Genomic DNA, 17,020 nt, shown 5'->3' on the forward strand with positions numbered 1-17,020 from the left:
ATTACATGCCCTTTCCACTACCACCCACAAGATGGGTATGGGGTGCAAAATAAATGAACTAAACTAACTAACTAAAAAAGTATCAACACAAGACAGAACACGAAACAATGGGTATAAATTGGATAAGTTTAGATTTAGGAAAGACTTGGGTAAATACTGGTTCGGTAACAGGGTTGTTGATTTGTGGAACCAATTACCGCGTAACGTGGTGGAGGTGGGGTCCCTCGATTGTTTCAAGCATGGGTTCGACATGTATATGAGTGGGATTGGAAACTCTTGTATTTCCCTTGAAACCAGCAGTGTTAGGAAAGCCGTTTGTCATTTACTGTCTAAGAAAGTGTTAATACAGGATTGGCCACAAGTGAACCATGTGATCGGTCAATTAAGGCATCCCGATGTTTCTCTAATGTGATATTAGCTTTTCTAACATCAATCATAGAATAATGTAAGCAACCTATATATTAGTAAGTAAGTTCTGTAAATAAACATTAGGTTTTATGACGGTGTTTGTGTAAAACCTTATTATATAATGCCACCCAACTAAAGTGCCCTCGGCACATACAGCCCCAAGCCCAAACGCCTTCAAACCTTCAGCCATACAAATTTTGGTGAGGACCCATTTCTTGCATTGGAGTGATTCTCACGACCAAAGTAATTTGGATCAGGTGAAGACTGTCAATAAGGATTACATAAGAGAAGGGTCAGTTTCTTGGCCTATTCCTAGACAAGAGACTCAACTTCAGCACCCACATACAGTACAACACATAACTAAGAAAGTCTCTAAAACAGTTGGTATACTCTACAAAATCAGATATTATATACCTAACTCTGCTCTCATCTCACTATATTATGCACTAATCTATATCTATCTTAATTATGGTATCTGTGCATGGGGTTCAACCACTGCAAACCACCTCAAATCCATCATCACTCAGCAAAAATCTGCTGTCAGAATAATAACAAACTCTGCTTTCAGACAACACTCAGCCCCCTTGTTTAAATCCCTCAACATGCTAAACAAACTCACTCCACACATTCTCTTGTGTCACTTATATTTACAAAACCCTTGTGTCACTTATATTTACAAAAGTAATAAAGGGGGAGAGATGACTTGGTCATCATCAAAGTAGTGACATTGCACGTCACCACTTTGACGTGGTAACTTGCCATTGCACGTAATTAAAGTTAAAGTAAAGTAAAAGTCCACAACTGTACTATGTTTTGTATGTTTTTTTTAATATACGATCAATTATTATTAGTCAATACCCTTAATAGATTTGTTAATGGATATATAGCACTGACAACTGTATAGATAATTATTTAGCTAATGACAGACAAGTACATCAAAGGAGCTTTTAATACAACAAGCAATTGCAATTTTAGTGAAACTTGCATGTATGGGATCTTGTATGAGATTACTCAGGATCTTGTGCCAACATCAGAAAAGGGCAACAGTAATCAAAGGATCTCTGTAGTACAGTTGGGTTCTTTCTCGACTCAGTCGGGAGTCCTGGGTTCGAATCTCGTGCAGGGTAGAAATGACTCGGCATGTTTCCTTTCATCTAATGCTTCTGTATACCTAACAGTAAACAGGTACTTGGGAGTTAGTTAACTGTTGTGAGTTGCATCCTGTGAAATGGTAGAATACTAGAATGGACAAAGCAAAGGTTAAATGGTCGTTCAAAATGGAAATGAATCTGACTGGAGAAATTTGATGAGTGGAGTACCGCAAGCTTCCATCTTGGGGCCAATCCATTTTTGTCATAAACATCAATGACATATATGGGAATATTGCAATCCACACCATCAAATTTGCACAAGACACTAAGATCTCCAGAAATCTGATAAATCTGATAAAGATCTCTGATAAAGTAAGAAGCGAAAATTATATCCAGACTTTACAGAGATGAACATGAACTTCTCAAATAGTCGGAAGACTGGCAAATGATTTTTGATATGGAAAATGCAGCACCTTACATGTGCTGCATTTTCCGTCTGGCCAGAAAATTTTCGGGGGGTTATGGGCCGCCTCCGTCTGGTCGCCCCCCAGGCCAGACGGGGGCGGCCCCAGTGCTACAAATCGGCATCTATAGCGCCCCTTAACCCCCCCCCCCTGCAATTTTCATAAAGTCAAATCTGAAATAGAGATTGTGTTTACCGTAGATATATTTAGCAGTGTCAGTGGTTCGAAATATTACATTTTCCGAGAAAAAAAGTGGGGGAGGGGGAGGCGAAAAATGTTTGAATAGAGGGAAGGGGGAGAAAGGTGGAGAACGGAGATTAGAAAAGAGGGTGGAGAGTTAAGGAGAGGGGGATTTGAAAGTTGAGAGAGAGGAAAAACCTAGGTGCACCCAGGTACCCTATCTTTGCATAATATAAAATCATAATAACAACATGTAATCATATAATGATTAGTATATGATTATGGACTAATCACATGGACTTTGTTGAAACTTTTGGCAAGGTACCACATGAAAGACTAGGAAGGAAACTACAGGCACTTGCAATAAATGGGAGAATACTGGAATGGATAAAACAATGGTTAAAACAATGAAAACCCGAGTCGTGCTAAATTAGAATAAATCTGACTGGAGAAATGTGGTAAGTGGGGTACTTTTGTCATTATACATCAATGACAGAAAATATTACTCACCACATAATCAAATTTGCAGATGACACTAAGACTTATGGTAAAGTGGGAAGTGAAAATGAGATTGAGACTTTACAAAGAGATCTACATGAACTCCACAAATGGTCATAAGAACGGCAAATTCGTTTTAATATCGATAAATGCAAGACCTTGCATGTGTGGGGCATAACAATCCACGTCACAACTAGCAAATTAACAGAATTCATTATTCATCATCAACCTTGCAGCAGATTGTCGGATAAAAGGACCTTACCTTTAGGTTACCTTGAGGTGCTTCCGGGGCTTAGCGTCCCCGCGGCCCGGTCGTCGACCCGCCGGGGCTCCCATATCATAATTGCTGAAAGTCGCTAGCTGAAAGCCTAAAAGTCGCGAAATTATATAAAAAAAAAAAAGAGCCCAATATTTTATTTTTTTTACTGACTGATACGGGTTTCAAACTAATATATTTTAATACGTGGAGTACTAAATGAATTTTAGGGTTCAGTCCCACAGGCTGGGTATGGGGTGTATAAGTGAACTATTTTTTGTATTATTTATCTGAATTTATATATAGAAGAGTTCTTGCATTCTTGTAAAGCCACTAGCATGCATAGTGTTTCGGTCAGGCCCTTAATACTGTTTTTCCCTGGCATATGACCCGTCAAATCTTTTAACACCATTCACTGCTGGGTGAACAGATGCGTTCAGTTGAGGATTGGCGCCCAGTCAATCCTCCCCGGACAGGATGCGAACCCAGGCCAACTCGCTCGCAAAGTACGAGGCACATAATGGGATCATCCCTGATCCCATTATGTGCCTCAGTAACCTTTTCCACTACCGACCACACAATGGGTGTGGACGAGTGTATAATAAATGAACTAAGCTATTTTTTCCAAATCCAGTTTGACAAGATCATCAGGACAAATGAGGGACCTTTGATAAACTGCCGACTTCCTGTCCTCGTCGAGGCCACTAGAGATACAGTTGCTCTCAGGTAAATATGAAGCAGCTAAGAGTCGGCCAGACTTTGAGTCAGGGCAAACTATAACAATACTTGTACTCCGTACTAGTACGGAGTACAAACTAAAAGTCTACTGTAGACTAAATTAGACTAAAAGTCTAATGTATAACATCGTGACTTTTTGAGCAACCTATATACGCTTTTGTCATTACAGGCAGCGAGGAAGACGTAGTCGTTGATGTTGTTGTTGTTGTTGTTATAGATTCAGCTACTCGGAACAAGTCCCAAGTAGCACGGGCTATGGTGAGCCCATAACTTACCTGGCACAGGAGCGGGGCAAGTAGCACGAGCTATGATGAGCCCGTAGGGATTGAGTCGTTAATGGTCATACTTGTTGATATACGAGACTAGTCACAAAAGTGGAAGTAGAGGAGACATAACCATCAGGATGTTCAGGGAACTACCCTGAGTCAAAACCAAAGTCGCAGGGTCAGTGGCTGCAGGCGTTGGACCAGAAGAGTTAAATTCTTACCAAACTTTGGGATGAGCGGGATGGTTGGTGTAGGGGCATAATTCCAATAAATCTCTGAAGGGTTATTTAGGTCGCTACAATAGCTTACTACCAGATAGTATACTTTAGTCCTGAATACAGTACAGGACTACAGTCACATTTCGATGTATATAGACAAGTGTGTGAACTTAACGCATCTTAGTGTATATACATTCCTGAGGAGCAGAACTTACGAGTTACGGGCTATTCATGCCCGTGGCACCTCTTGGGTGGCTTAATCTTCAATCAACTTCCGACAGGCGAGACTATGGGTGTCTTTGGAGGTAGTTATAACCAGGGTTGATCTTTGTGAGGAAACAAGGGATATTTTCAGCAACCAAATAATGTGTCGAGTGTGAGAACGGTTACGTCTTATTGGCTCCCAAAAGTATGATTAATTTATAGCATATAAGCTACTGGTTTACATGATATAACTGGTTGGTTGCTTGAACTGGCTGGTTCTAAGACACACAAGTCTGCGAAATAGTTTATTATTAAACAGCCAGAAGAATATATCATACTTGGACATAACTGTAAAAATGATTGGTGGTGATAATACAATTGTAGAGTTAGCCATTGCCAGATTTGTAGTAACTAACTAATGGCTTCCTGGAGTTAATACTTGACTTGGACAGGCAGTGACTCTCGTAGGACACTTTCAATTGGGAAGTGACTGACCTGCTGGGAGTATTGTGTTCTGTTGGAATTCTTATGACAGTCAAATCCTATCTTTTCATTATTTGCAGGCCACCACTCCTGTACATATATATAGTAAATGTAATACTACAACTTCAAGCAGATTCCAAGGTGCTTGTCTAGTAGGAGCCAGTTTGAAGAAGACATTTAATGTATTGTGGGGGTTTGGGGGGAATTTTTACACTGTGCTTCCATCGGAAGCTTTTGGGCTTGCCTAGAAAGTTTTGATTAAGTTTAGAGCTCTAAAAATGGCAAAATGCATATTTTTTATTGTTTGATGCCATGACATTCTTCAGATTTATGCAAACTGTACCAGGATATTAAATTTCAGTGTGAAAATTCAAGACATGCTTATATTTGTTTATTTTTTATATTGCTCCAATATATGTACAACTTAATTCCTCAAACCCGGCACCATAAAAAAGAAGTGATAGATCAATACGAATTTTTAATGCCTCATTTTATAATATTTACACCTACAGGCAATTTTTAAAAAAATTACAAAATATATCCTTAATAAAATATGTAGCCAACAAAATATATTAAAATAAAATGTATATATACATTTCATAACAATACTTCATGAAGACAAGTTACAAGTTATGAAGTCCATAATGAAAATTTTGATCTAAAGTTCCACTGTAGACTTTACGGGAAAAAGTAAGACACACACACACGGGAGTACCGTAATTACAGTTACACCCACAGTATGATGTTTAGTATTACAACACGAGTACAGTACTTTAATAATAAAGGGCTCGAGTGCCACTGTCAAGCACATGCAGCATTGTATATCAAGCAGGCAAGGCGAGCAACGCCAGACAGCCCACTCATCACTATATGAACAGTAGACAAGGTAATGTACAATACATACAATTAATTATATTAGAAGTATATAAAATAATCCTTACTAGAATATAAAGTCTATGTAGTCACTACATATATAAATACATTCATTCCTAGTGTCAAAATTGATGGTCGATTAATGCTAATTACTGCAGTTGATGTAAAGGGACAATTTGCGCGCTTCTCATTAGATCTTCGGAAACCCGCTTTCAAGGTTACTTATGTTAAAGATTATTATTGTAATGCACTCTGTATTTACATTTACACGGTTCGTGTAGTTGAATTTTCATTCACCAGTTGTCTTTAACAGTGCTAAATATAAATTACTTTTATTATGTTACATATTCAGGATATATACGTATTTCTGCATATTCATACAGAATGTGCATGAACCAACCTTCATTGTATACATTTTAAATATATTTATCATCTGACTTCCCCAGGTATATCCACATACGACTGCTAGAGAAGTCTATAAGATAAACCTGAGCATCACAGCCAGGAGGACTCCCAGACATATGACTGCCAGGATGACCCAAGCCACACACGCACCACCTCGGCAACACACCCGGTTCTTCTCCTCAGCCTCGCTCTCTAACTGTCCTACTGACGCTGCTACTTTTGCTACAACTCCAGGTGGAAGGGTCCCATTTTTATCTGCAGTTTTACGAACAGGTAAAGGTTCCGGATTCCCCTTTTCATCCACTACCAGTGGGAGCGGCCGAGCCATAGGTGGGAGGAGGTGTGGAGGAATGCCAGGGGGAGCCCCAGCAGCTGCAGGGCCAAGGATGGCCGAACCTGCGAGACTTCGTCGGTCAGCTGGCAAGGTCCTCCCTGGGAGTGTTCCGTACATTGCGCCAGGCGGTGACGCAAGACGCATATCATAGATGGAGTTAACACGACGAGAGGCCCCTGACGGAGGTGGCAGTGACAAGGCTCCGTGTGGCATCATGGGCGGGTACCCTGGAGGGGGTAATGGGCCATGCGGGCCATGCGGGCCAGGAAAGGACAGGGGTCCACTGCCATGTACAGGGCAGGGCTCGCCGTCCCAAGTGGCCAAGGCCAAGGCCGGCACTGAACGAGCAGACTTCAATGTGCCAGGGTAAGCCGGGTGATGTGGGGGACCAGGTGGGTAGCCTCCTGGGTAGTAGCCATATATCGGGTGTGGCATGGTACCAATCGCCATCCCAGGTCCTGGCGCTTGTTCACTATCATCTTCACTAGATGATGATGACGATGACGACGTAGTTCCTGAAGGTGTGTGTGGGCGGGAAGGAGGGCGACCGCTAGAGTACGAAGGGCGTGAGGGTGGATAGTGAGCAGGTGGCGGGCGGGTGGCATATTGTGAGCTGGAGCCGGACGGGTAGCCGCCAGCGTAGGGGACCAGGTGTGGCTGGCTAGAGTCCCGGGAGTCACGCTGTGTGCGCCACGACTTGTCTGTGTGGTGGCTCAGGCGGTCGCTGGTCGACGGTGGCCCGGCGCGCCCAATTGCTCCTGTCAATGAAAATAAACGAACTTCAGCAAATAATATTCACGTGGAATTACTATTATGGTTTTTGTAATAATTTAGACTAACAGTGACTAATAAATTCAAGTAAAATTTTACATTTTGGAAATATTTTTAATATATATTCTTGCTAGGTCTGGTATTTCTAAGGTCATTAATCCTCTTTGTCTCTCTTGTTTTCTGGACTGGACTGTTTTCTAAGAGAAGTTCCGGATCAGCCGGGCTGTGGTGGGTATGTGGGCCTGCGGGCCGCTCCAAGCAACATCCTGGTGGACCAAACTCTCACAAGTCGAGCATGGCCTCAGGCCGGGCTTGGGGAGTAGAAGAACTCCCAGAATCCCATCAAGCAGGTATCAAGCAGGTTGTTCATACGGTGTAATATATTGGTGATACCCAACTGATCTGAAGAATTTCGCGGCTGGGATAAACACACAACCAAAACGATGATATCTGCTTTTCTACCGACTGCAGCTTCCTGGAGGACGTCGTTTATATTTCCAGGATCTTGTATGTTCCGCTGAAGTATCTGTAATGGTCTGACTACGGCTTCCGTCGGTGCTGCCTGTCCCAGTGCAAGTCCTCTTCGGATTCAAACTCTATATCTTCCATTTAGCAAGTAGTTGTGTCTCCTGCAAACCGAACAGCACTCATAGTTTCAAGTTCGTGCATGACTAGACATGCACTGCTGAATGAGCAACTATACCTTCGGTGTTGCTTATATCTATACCAGTAAACTGGAAGTGTGTTGTGTCGAATTGTTGAGTGGAGTAAGTGCAAGGAATAGCAAGTTTCTAGTAGCGTGTGTTGTGTGTGGTTGTGGTTAACTGCAAGTAGTTTTGTGGTGGCGGTAGTAGTGAAGAACTACAAGTGTATGCGAGTGGTTGTGTAGATGTGCAAGTGTAGTGTGTGGGAACGACTATAAGGGTGTGGGGCGTATACCTGGTCCCAAGTTACTGCCCCGCTCGTGTGCCAGGTAAGTCCACTACGGGCTCGCCATAGCCCGTGCTACTTAGAACGTTTTGTTCCGAGTAGCTGAATCTAAAACAACAACAACCTACACACCTGGTCCGTATCTGTCCTGAAAGCCGCTCTGATGGTAGTTGAGGTCTCGCTGCTGCCAAGCCATAGGCGTACACGGGTCCCCCATGTCCATCGCCCGACTCGACATCGCCATCCTGTAAACACACAAACACACACACTTCAGCACCATCACCCACAACAAAAGGCACGGTAAATATATTTATATCCACGTATTAAACCACAAGGAATGGGGCTCTACTTGTACTCAAGGGTCATGACATCTACAAAAACGCAACAGAATATGCTGCTCGCCATCACAACGAGCCATATCATCAAACCTGCAGATGACTATTATTATTATTAACATCTCTATTGACAAAATTAATTACAATTTTGTCTAATCTGAGGATTTCAATTAAGTCCTATTAAAGTGAGGATAATGCTGGTATTCACTGTCACGCAGGACAGAGGGTCATACACAAGACAATAGGTCTAAACTGGCACATATATATATCATGATTACAATCAATGTTTTAATGCATGAATATGTGAAAACAACTTTCTATTGTCCTGCAGATGACGCTAAGATTTATGATAAAGCAGGAAGTGGAAATGATACCGAGGCCTTACGAAGAGATCTACATAATTCCGTAAATGGTAAGACTGAAGCTTTTTAATGTTGAAAAATGCAAGTCCTTGCATGTCGGGCATAACAATATGCATCATAACTACCAAATCAACAGCACTGCCTTGCAGTGGGTTGATAAAGAAAAGGACCTTGGAGTCAGAATCCACAAGTCATTGAAAGTTGCACAAGTGGGAGCGGCAGTAAACTGTATACATTTCTAGTACGTCCTGTGTGCGAATTACTTACAAAGTAGGGAGATGGATCTTTAACTTCCTAACGAACAGAACGCAGTGTAATAGTCAACATAATAAAATCCGGATTATCTACTGTGAAAAGCTCAGTCCCCCAAGGTACCGTACTTGCTCCCATGCTTTTTTTCATCCTCATGTCAGACATGGACAAGGATATAAGCTACAGTACTGTATCATCATTTGCAGACGACACTAGGATGTTCATGCTAGAAGACAATATAGAAGACACAGGAAGCCTCCAATCTGACGAAGTGGTCTTTCAATGGGACACACATAATGTGATGTTTAATAAAAATAAGTTCCATCTGCTGGGCTATGAGGAAAAACGAAAATATCAAAACCGAAACCATATATAAAACTGAATCAAATCTCACTATAGAATGAAAAAGTAATGTAAAGTATTTAGGAGTAATAATGTCGGAAGACCTTACCTTTAAAGAACACAATAAAGTAGCTGTCACGACTGCAAGAGAAATGACAGCTTGGACAATAAAGACCTTCCAAACAAGGGATGCAATACAATAATGATACATGTCAAGACACTAGTGCTCTCTAGGGTGGCATATTGTTGCACACTAACAGCCCCCTTCAGAGGCGGAGAAATTTCTAACCTACAGAACGTGCAAAGATCCTTTACCGCTAGAATCTAGTCTATAAAAAATCTAAAATGTTGGGACCGATTAAAAGTTCTAAATCTGTAATTTATAGAGCACAAGTGAGAGATACATAATAATCTACACTTGGAAATATTAGAGGGGCTGGTTCCAAATCTGCACACGGAAATATCAAATGAAACCAGTAGGCATAGAAGGATATGCAATATAGCCCAATTGAAAAGCAAAAGTGCAATAGATATGATGAGGAAGAACTGTCAACATCAAGAGCCCAAGACTCTTCCACACCCGCTATAATGACCAAACCACACACACAACTGTAGATGTGATAGAGCCCAGTAGGCTCAGGAATCTGTACACTAGTTGATTGACAGTTGAGAGGCAGGACCAAAGAGCCAGGGCTCAACCCTCACAAGCACAACTAGGCGAGTACAACTAGGTAAGTACAACTCTTCCGCTACATATGAAGGGGAATAACTGGCCGGCCTCTCACGGTGTTACAGAAAGAACTCGATAAACACCTCCAAAAAAATACTTGATTAACCAGGCTGTGATTCATACGCCAGGCTGCGAGCCTGAAGCTGCGTCCAAGAATCTGGTTGACTAGACTACCAACCAGGATATTTGGTCAGAGCCCGGGCCGTGGGGAAGTTGATCCACGGAATCATCACTAGGTAAGGTGTGAGAGACCTCACTATGGCGTCATAATTTGATTCTCGCCCTAGTTTTAGATTATACTGGAGTACGTATTAGCCGACTTCTGAGTTGTTTTCACTCACTGCATCCTTGTTTAACGGTCTGTTCTCTTGAGATAGTTAAGCAAGTCGCCCCAGCTGCGTCTGGGTACAACTAACACGATGAACAACAACAAGATCCCGTCTGGGATCCTCTCGGACGTAGGTTCGAACCCTCGTCACGGCCCTTGTGGATTTGTTCAACCCAGCAAGTTTTCTTCCTGTGGGAATGGGGGGGGGGCTGCATATGATACTATGGCCGGGCTCGTCTTCAGATCAAATCCATTACCATGAGAAACCTCACTCACTCTCAAACCACCTGGATTTAAGGGTGGATAACCCTCAAAGCTGGATAATGGATACCCCACCTAATTATCTAGATATTTCCAATGGTCTCAACGCATATTATGGTTCCGGTATTAGTGTACATGTAAACTGGCAAATGAACCTTTATTGTAAACACAGATTATTCTCAAATTATAACTTTATTGTAATATATATCGTTGGTTTAAAATATAAAAGTATGCTGAAAACGGTTTCTTTCAAGAATTTTGTTTTCTGTAAACGGAATTCGCAGGCATACTCAAATAGTTTTTGAATACCATATTTCACCTTATCGTCAATAATAAATCGTATTAGCATAACCAAACTTAATGAAACCCAAGCTAACCTCTCCAGACCTTAAACTAAAGTATCCTTAATCTACCATGAATAGAGTAGATAATAGCACTAATTACGTAGTCGTTACCAATCTATTCCCTTTAGTGGATCTCCTCACTAAGGACAGGTTTATAGCGATATGCTCACCTCTTATGGCCAGTACTAAAAAATGGAGCCAAAAATGACTAATATATATGAATATAGTTTGTGTCTGTTGGGGGGTTGGGGAGGGGGTTCTGAGGGCGAAGGTCAGGACAAGGAAGCACACAATTGGAGACGGGGGTTGAGGGGAGAAGGGGGTTGAGGGGGGAAGGGGGTTGAGGGGGGAAGGGGGTTGAGGGGAGAAGGGGGTTGAGGGGAGACAAGGGGGTTGAGGGGAGAAAAGGGGATTGAGGGGAGAAAAGGGGGGTTAAGGGGATAGGTAGCAAGGTGGCCTCCGTGGTTCAGGGGGGGGAGGGGGAGGGCGCCCAGTGGGAAGTCACAGAGTGAGGCGCTGGGATTCCTATCCACCATCATCATGGATAGCGGGACTTCAACTGCTTAAGAGTCCAACTAGATTATTTTTATATTACAAGTCTCAACTTTGTTACTGGTGGGAGAACGAGTGTTTTGGTACCGTTAACCTCCCGAAATTAATGATACGTGCAGGAAAAACAGGTCCCAAATATGAAGTGAAGTAGGAGCAAGGTGTTATTGTACCGGGCGGAGGCCGCCTAGCGTCAGGGTGAGAGACAACGCGCGGGCTCCCAAGGTCCAGCTGACTCCTTCCCGAGGGCCAGCCCCCCCCCTCCCCCACACACAGTGCTCCAGCCCACCTGTACAGAAATACTGCTCCAGCCCACCAGCACTCCCATATCCATACGCTGATCCAGCCCACCTGTGCCCCTCCCTCCATAATGCTCCATCCCACCACCCACACAGTGTGTACACATTTCCGGAGAAGGCGTGACGTTAGGTCACGTTCTCGTGCTCCTTGATGCACTAAGTATGTACCTGGTGATTAATCAACTGTTGTGGGTGCCAATCACCAGATGGATAATGCACTTGTCAGTGATGTGGTGGAAGCCGACTCCATACACAGTTTCAAATGCTGCCAGAGACGCTATATGCGTGTTAGTTGCTTTGCAGGAATGTAAATATACCAATCTTATGTAATCTCACAAACCTATTGTACCTTCTTGTAAATATAAATTAATATATTATAAATCCAGATATGATAGAGCCCAGTAGGCTCAGGGATTTGTACACCAGTTGACTGACAGCTGAGAGGTGGGACCAAGGAGCCGAAGTTCCTCCCCCGTAAGCACAATTAGGTGAGTACAGCAGCAGCACCACACTCCAGCAGTCACCCACATATATATATATATATATATATATATATATATATATATATATATATATATATATATATATATATATATATATATATATATATATATATATATATATATCTTCTCCAGCGAGTCGCATACATTGTTTTGTAAATAAGGAGTGTGATGGTGGGTAGAGGAACAGCCGACATCTGGCGCGGCTGTTAGAGTACCGGCCTGTTAATCCTGGCGTTCCAGATTTCATATCCAGGTAGAGTTATGTTTGTATATATGACTCTGGACTAGAGACGTTAGACGGACTACAAGATACCAACCGAAAACAATGGTCATAAATATTAAATATAACACAAAATGTCAATGTTTGGGCTGCAATGATGAAACTTTGTGCCCTTATTACAGGACTACTGCCCTCGTGTGATACTGTTGCAGCACTTCCCACATTAAAAGTTCCTGGTATATTAAAGCATGCGCAGGAATTTGTCAGCAGTTAGCCACCGTGGTGGCTAACGCCGCCGCCGCCGCCGCCTGGCTACCCAGACTACTGCCCGGTACTAGGCCAAGTGTCGGGAGAAAGTTGATAGTTACTCCCATTCCTTGTCGGACACCGTCCACAGGTTACCATCTTCCCTCCTCATCTCCATCTCTCCTCTCCTCCTCCTCTTCTTCTCTCCTCCTCCTCTCGCCGCCTCCTCCTCTCTCCTTCTCTCCTCTTCTCTCTCCTCTTCTCTCCTCTTCTCTCCTCTTCTCTCCTCTTCTCTCCTCTTCTCTCCTCTTCTCTCCTCTTCTCTCCTCTTCTCTCCTCTTCTCTCCTCCTCTCCTCTTCTCTCCTCCTCTCCTCTTCTCTCCTCCTCTCCTCTTCTCTCCTCCTCTCCTCTTCTCTCCTCTCCTCTCCTCTCCTCCTCCTCCTCCTCTTCTTCTTCTCCTCTCCTCCTCCTCCTCTTCTTCTCTCCTCCTCTCTCCTCTTCTCTCCTCTCTCCTACTATTACTCCTCTTCCATCATCCCCTAACTCTTCTTCCTCCTCCCTTCCTCCTTCTCTTCCTCCCTTTGTCTTACTCATTTAATCTTCCACCAACGTGTCCTCAGGGAGGAGGCACCCTGGAGGTAATCACTTCAAAACCCTGTAGATAATTAGTGTTATTATCTACTCCGTATCCATGGTAAGATTAGATTAGGTTTTATTAGGTTTGGTAATAGTACAGGTTTGGTACAGTGTATTATTATCAAATGTGTGAAATATAAAATTCAAAAATTATTTGAGTATCCCCTGGAATTAAATTTACAAACATTCTTCAAATGGTTTCAAAGAAAATTAATTAGGCATATACACACACACTATATTTTAAATCAACGATTTATAATACAATAAAGTTATAACTAGAGAATATTCTCTGTTTTAGAGCAAAGGTTCACTTGCCAGTTTACAAGTAGATTATTATGATAACAGCTATAGGTTTTCAAACCATCACAAATGTCTAGATGACTATCCAGGTGATATGAGAAGGGGGGGGGGCTTGTTCTAATCACTTAACTCTGAGAACTGGCTCCTCCTCCTCCTCTACCGATGAATGTGCTTCAACATCCGCTACGAGGAGGCAACACTCCCCTATTGCAATAGGGAGTTGCGTGAGCACAGTGTCCCTAAGTGCTATAAGTTTCCTGTCTACACAAAATACACGACGACCCACGGGACAATCCCGACGAACTCAAGTGTAGTACAGCGACTTCCTTCTTAATTCACAATCGCGAATCCCGGGTTCGATCCCCGGGCAGGATATAAATGTTTGGATACTTTTCCTTTCACCTCATGCCTCCAGTTCACCTAGTAGAAAAGAGGTAACCCATGAGTTACACACATACGGTAGACATTTCCCGTCACGCAGGGTGCAGTCGCACCTCCACAGATCTCCAGTACCATCTATTGATACTGGTAATGGTTCAAAAGGGCCTCTTACGGGCTATTCATGCCCGTGCCACCTTTTTGGTGGCTTAATCTTCATCATCAGTTACACAGCCATTATGGGGTTACATCCTGGGGAAGGTCAGTAGTTGGACATTAGGGTAAAGGGGACCCGAGTACAAGTGTGTACATGTTTTCTGTCCCCGACAACGGGAATTATTGAGCCCGGTGTCCGCTGGGAGACCAGGAGGCAGGTAGGAAGTGCGTGTAGGGGAATTCAGGCTTTTGGGTCAGCAGTCTTCCCGGCCTCGCTCACCTCCCCACCACCACCACCCACCTTCCCTGCCGGAGACGCCCCCTCCACCTACCCTGGAGGAGCTCCAGCCATCTACCCTGGAGACAACCTTCACTAAACATTCACAGACGAGTCATCTTACGGCTACCAGCCGGTGACAGTAGCCCCCCCCCCCCTACCAATTGTACAACAATTTCTGTTTCGAGGGCAGGTGCTCCCTTGGGACCTGCTCTCTTGGGACCTGTTCCCTACTGACCGTCCCAGGAACCCACAACACTTGCCAAACTCCCGGGTAACTATTATATTGCTAAGTGAACAGAGGCACCAGGTTAAAGAAAATGTGCCCAATCGTCCAGGAAAGACTACGATCTCACTACGTCTGCTCGTCTACTTCCCAGGTCAGTGATGAATAAAATCCAAGGGTCCACATAAGGACCGACATAACCACCTCGTTGTGGGGCAGCAAAAGCCTCACAGAAAATGGAGTTGTTACCGTCAGACAATTTATGTTCGTCGTGAAGTTCCATTCTATTTGTTTATGATGCAGTCGGAGTTGCCCAGTAGGCGGGTGTGGAAGGGTAAGACGCACACTGAGCTAGGAAGGGTGTCCTACACCAAGAGCCAAGAAGGAAACAAGAGAAAGAGTACTTACTGAATCTTCCCCCAGACCAAATATGCCAGGAGTCCAACATCCTCCCATCCTAGTAGCACCAGCTCGTCAACTCCACCAATACCACTCTCCCCTACATGTCCCCGTGGAACCTCTTCATTCCATACCGTTACCTGCCTCTGTTAGTCCCCAAAGCCTCACAATTGCTATTTCACTACACCTTCCATGCCAGACCACTGCCTCAAACATTCCCCAACCCCACCTCTCTCCCACTAAAACTGCTACTTAAGAACAAGAGGTCATAGGTTTAAACTAAGGAAACAAACCTGCCGAAAAAATTATTAGAAAGTTCACCTTTGCAAACAGAGTGGTAGACGGTTAGAACAAGTTAAGAGAGAAGGTGGTGGCCAAAACCGTCAGTAGTTTCAAAGTGTCATATGTCAAAGAGTACTGGGAAGACGGGACACCAAGAACGTAGCTCTCATCCTGTAAATACACAGGTGGACACATGTATGTTTTCTCGTTTACTATCCGATAAATCCATCATGAACATTGCTCTCTAACCTTCTGTTTGTCCTGTCCTCATCCCTCATGCTCTTGCCGTCTTGGGAAGCTCACGTTTGTAAGGACGACACACGATTTAAAGTAGTCTGGGGGCGGGAGGAGGCACACCATGTACTCCCAGGGGTGCACCTCACACCTGCTCGTCTGGACCACCACACACCTGCTCGTCTGGACCACCACACACCTGCTCGTCTGGACCACCACACACCTGCTAGTCTGGACGCACTGCACACCTGGTCGTGTGGACCACCACCACCCAAAGCCTCGTCAAGGCCATGTACTATACTCTACCTGCAAAAGAAACAACATAAGCTTGACACCTTTTCCAGATAATTTTGTTAATATTAATAAACACGCTCCTATTGTTTTGTTGCTAGTACAGAGTGCCTTCATGTCAAGGATAACATTATACAGTAACCTCGGATAGGTAAATATGGGCTCACATTAACTACATCCTTCAGACCGGCACGTGACGATACCAGTCATAATATCAGATGATTGATTTAATAAATGCATGCAGTATAACTAATACATTGTATAATATAAAAATAAATCAATGATAAACCCATGGAACTGCCTACCAGCCGAAGCCGTCAATGCCAGATAAAAATCCAGTTAAAATTCCTTAGGAAAAATGGGGTGGGGGGGGGGGGGCTTCAACAAGCCACCGGCTTACACACAGAAATCACCCTAACGTGATGCATCAAATGAACAAATCCTCGTCACGGCTCTTGTGGATTTGTTCAAGCCACCGGCTTCCTGTCCCTGTCGAAGCCACTAGAGATAGTGGCTCTCAGGTAAATACAACGAACTGCAGTGAACAGGGTGAAACAGAATGGCTGGATGTAGTGTACATCACAAGAGGCTACACCCTACAAGATACAAGTTTACCGGTGACATTCATCGGGAGAACAACACAACTCTCGGAGCCTCATAGACCGAGCTCTGATTCTGACTAGTTACTAACTTCCTCTAATAAGTGACAAGCATAGTCTTGTGAAGTAAAGTTTAAGAAATAATTATCAAATGCAGAGAGTTACTGTAAGTGGTGTTAAATAATATATATTTAAAAATTATCAAAGGGCATGACAATCTTAGTTCAGATAAATTATTTTTGACCAGCCAGCTGTAACACATAACAATGGTTTAAAATTAACGACAAACCAATTAAGTCTAAAGAAGTGAAAGGTTTCCTTTAATCGAGTGATAAAATGTGCGTGTATGCG

The 17,020-nt window shown here is 43.3% G+C and overlaps 1 protein-coding gene across 2 annotated transcripts in view; it reads right to left on the minus strand.

Moving 5' to 3' along the window:
- Positions 1–5,169: 5,169 nt before the first annotated feature.
- LOC123759396 (atrophin-1) overlaps positions 5,170–17,020 on the minus strand; it is a 34,518-nt gene continuing 22,667 nt past the window's right edge. Inside the window, exons 2-4 of one of the 2 annotated variants that reach the window (XM_045744388.2) lie at positions 15,795–16,085; positions 8,252–8,364; positions 5,170–7,176 (exon numbers count right to left, since the gene is read on the minus strand). In XM_045744388.2, coding sequence (XP_045600344.1) covers positions 6,155–7,176; positions 8,252–8,364; positions 15,795–15,823 — 1,164 coding nt within the window. In that variant the 5' untranslated portion in view covers positions 15,824–16,085 and the 3' untranslated portion in view covers positions 5,170–6,154. The remainder of the gene's footprint in view (positions 7,177–8,251; positions 8,365–15,794; positions 16,086–17,020) is intronic. The other variant, XM_045744389.2, reaches the window with a different exon arrangement.

The sequence above is a fragment of the Procambarus clarkii genome, chromosome 32 (assembly GCF_040958095.1).
Source record: "Procambarus clarkii isolate CNS0578487 chromosome 32, FALCON_Pclarkii_2.0, whole genome shotgun sequence".
Lineage (NCBI taxonomy): Eukaryota > Metazoa > Arthropoda > Malacostraca > Decapoda > Cambaridae > Procambarus > Procambarus clarkii.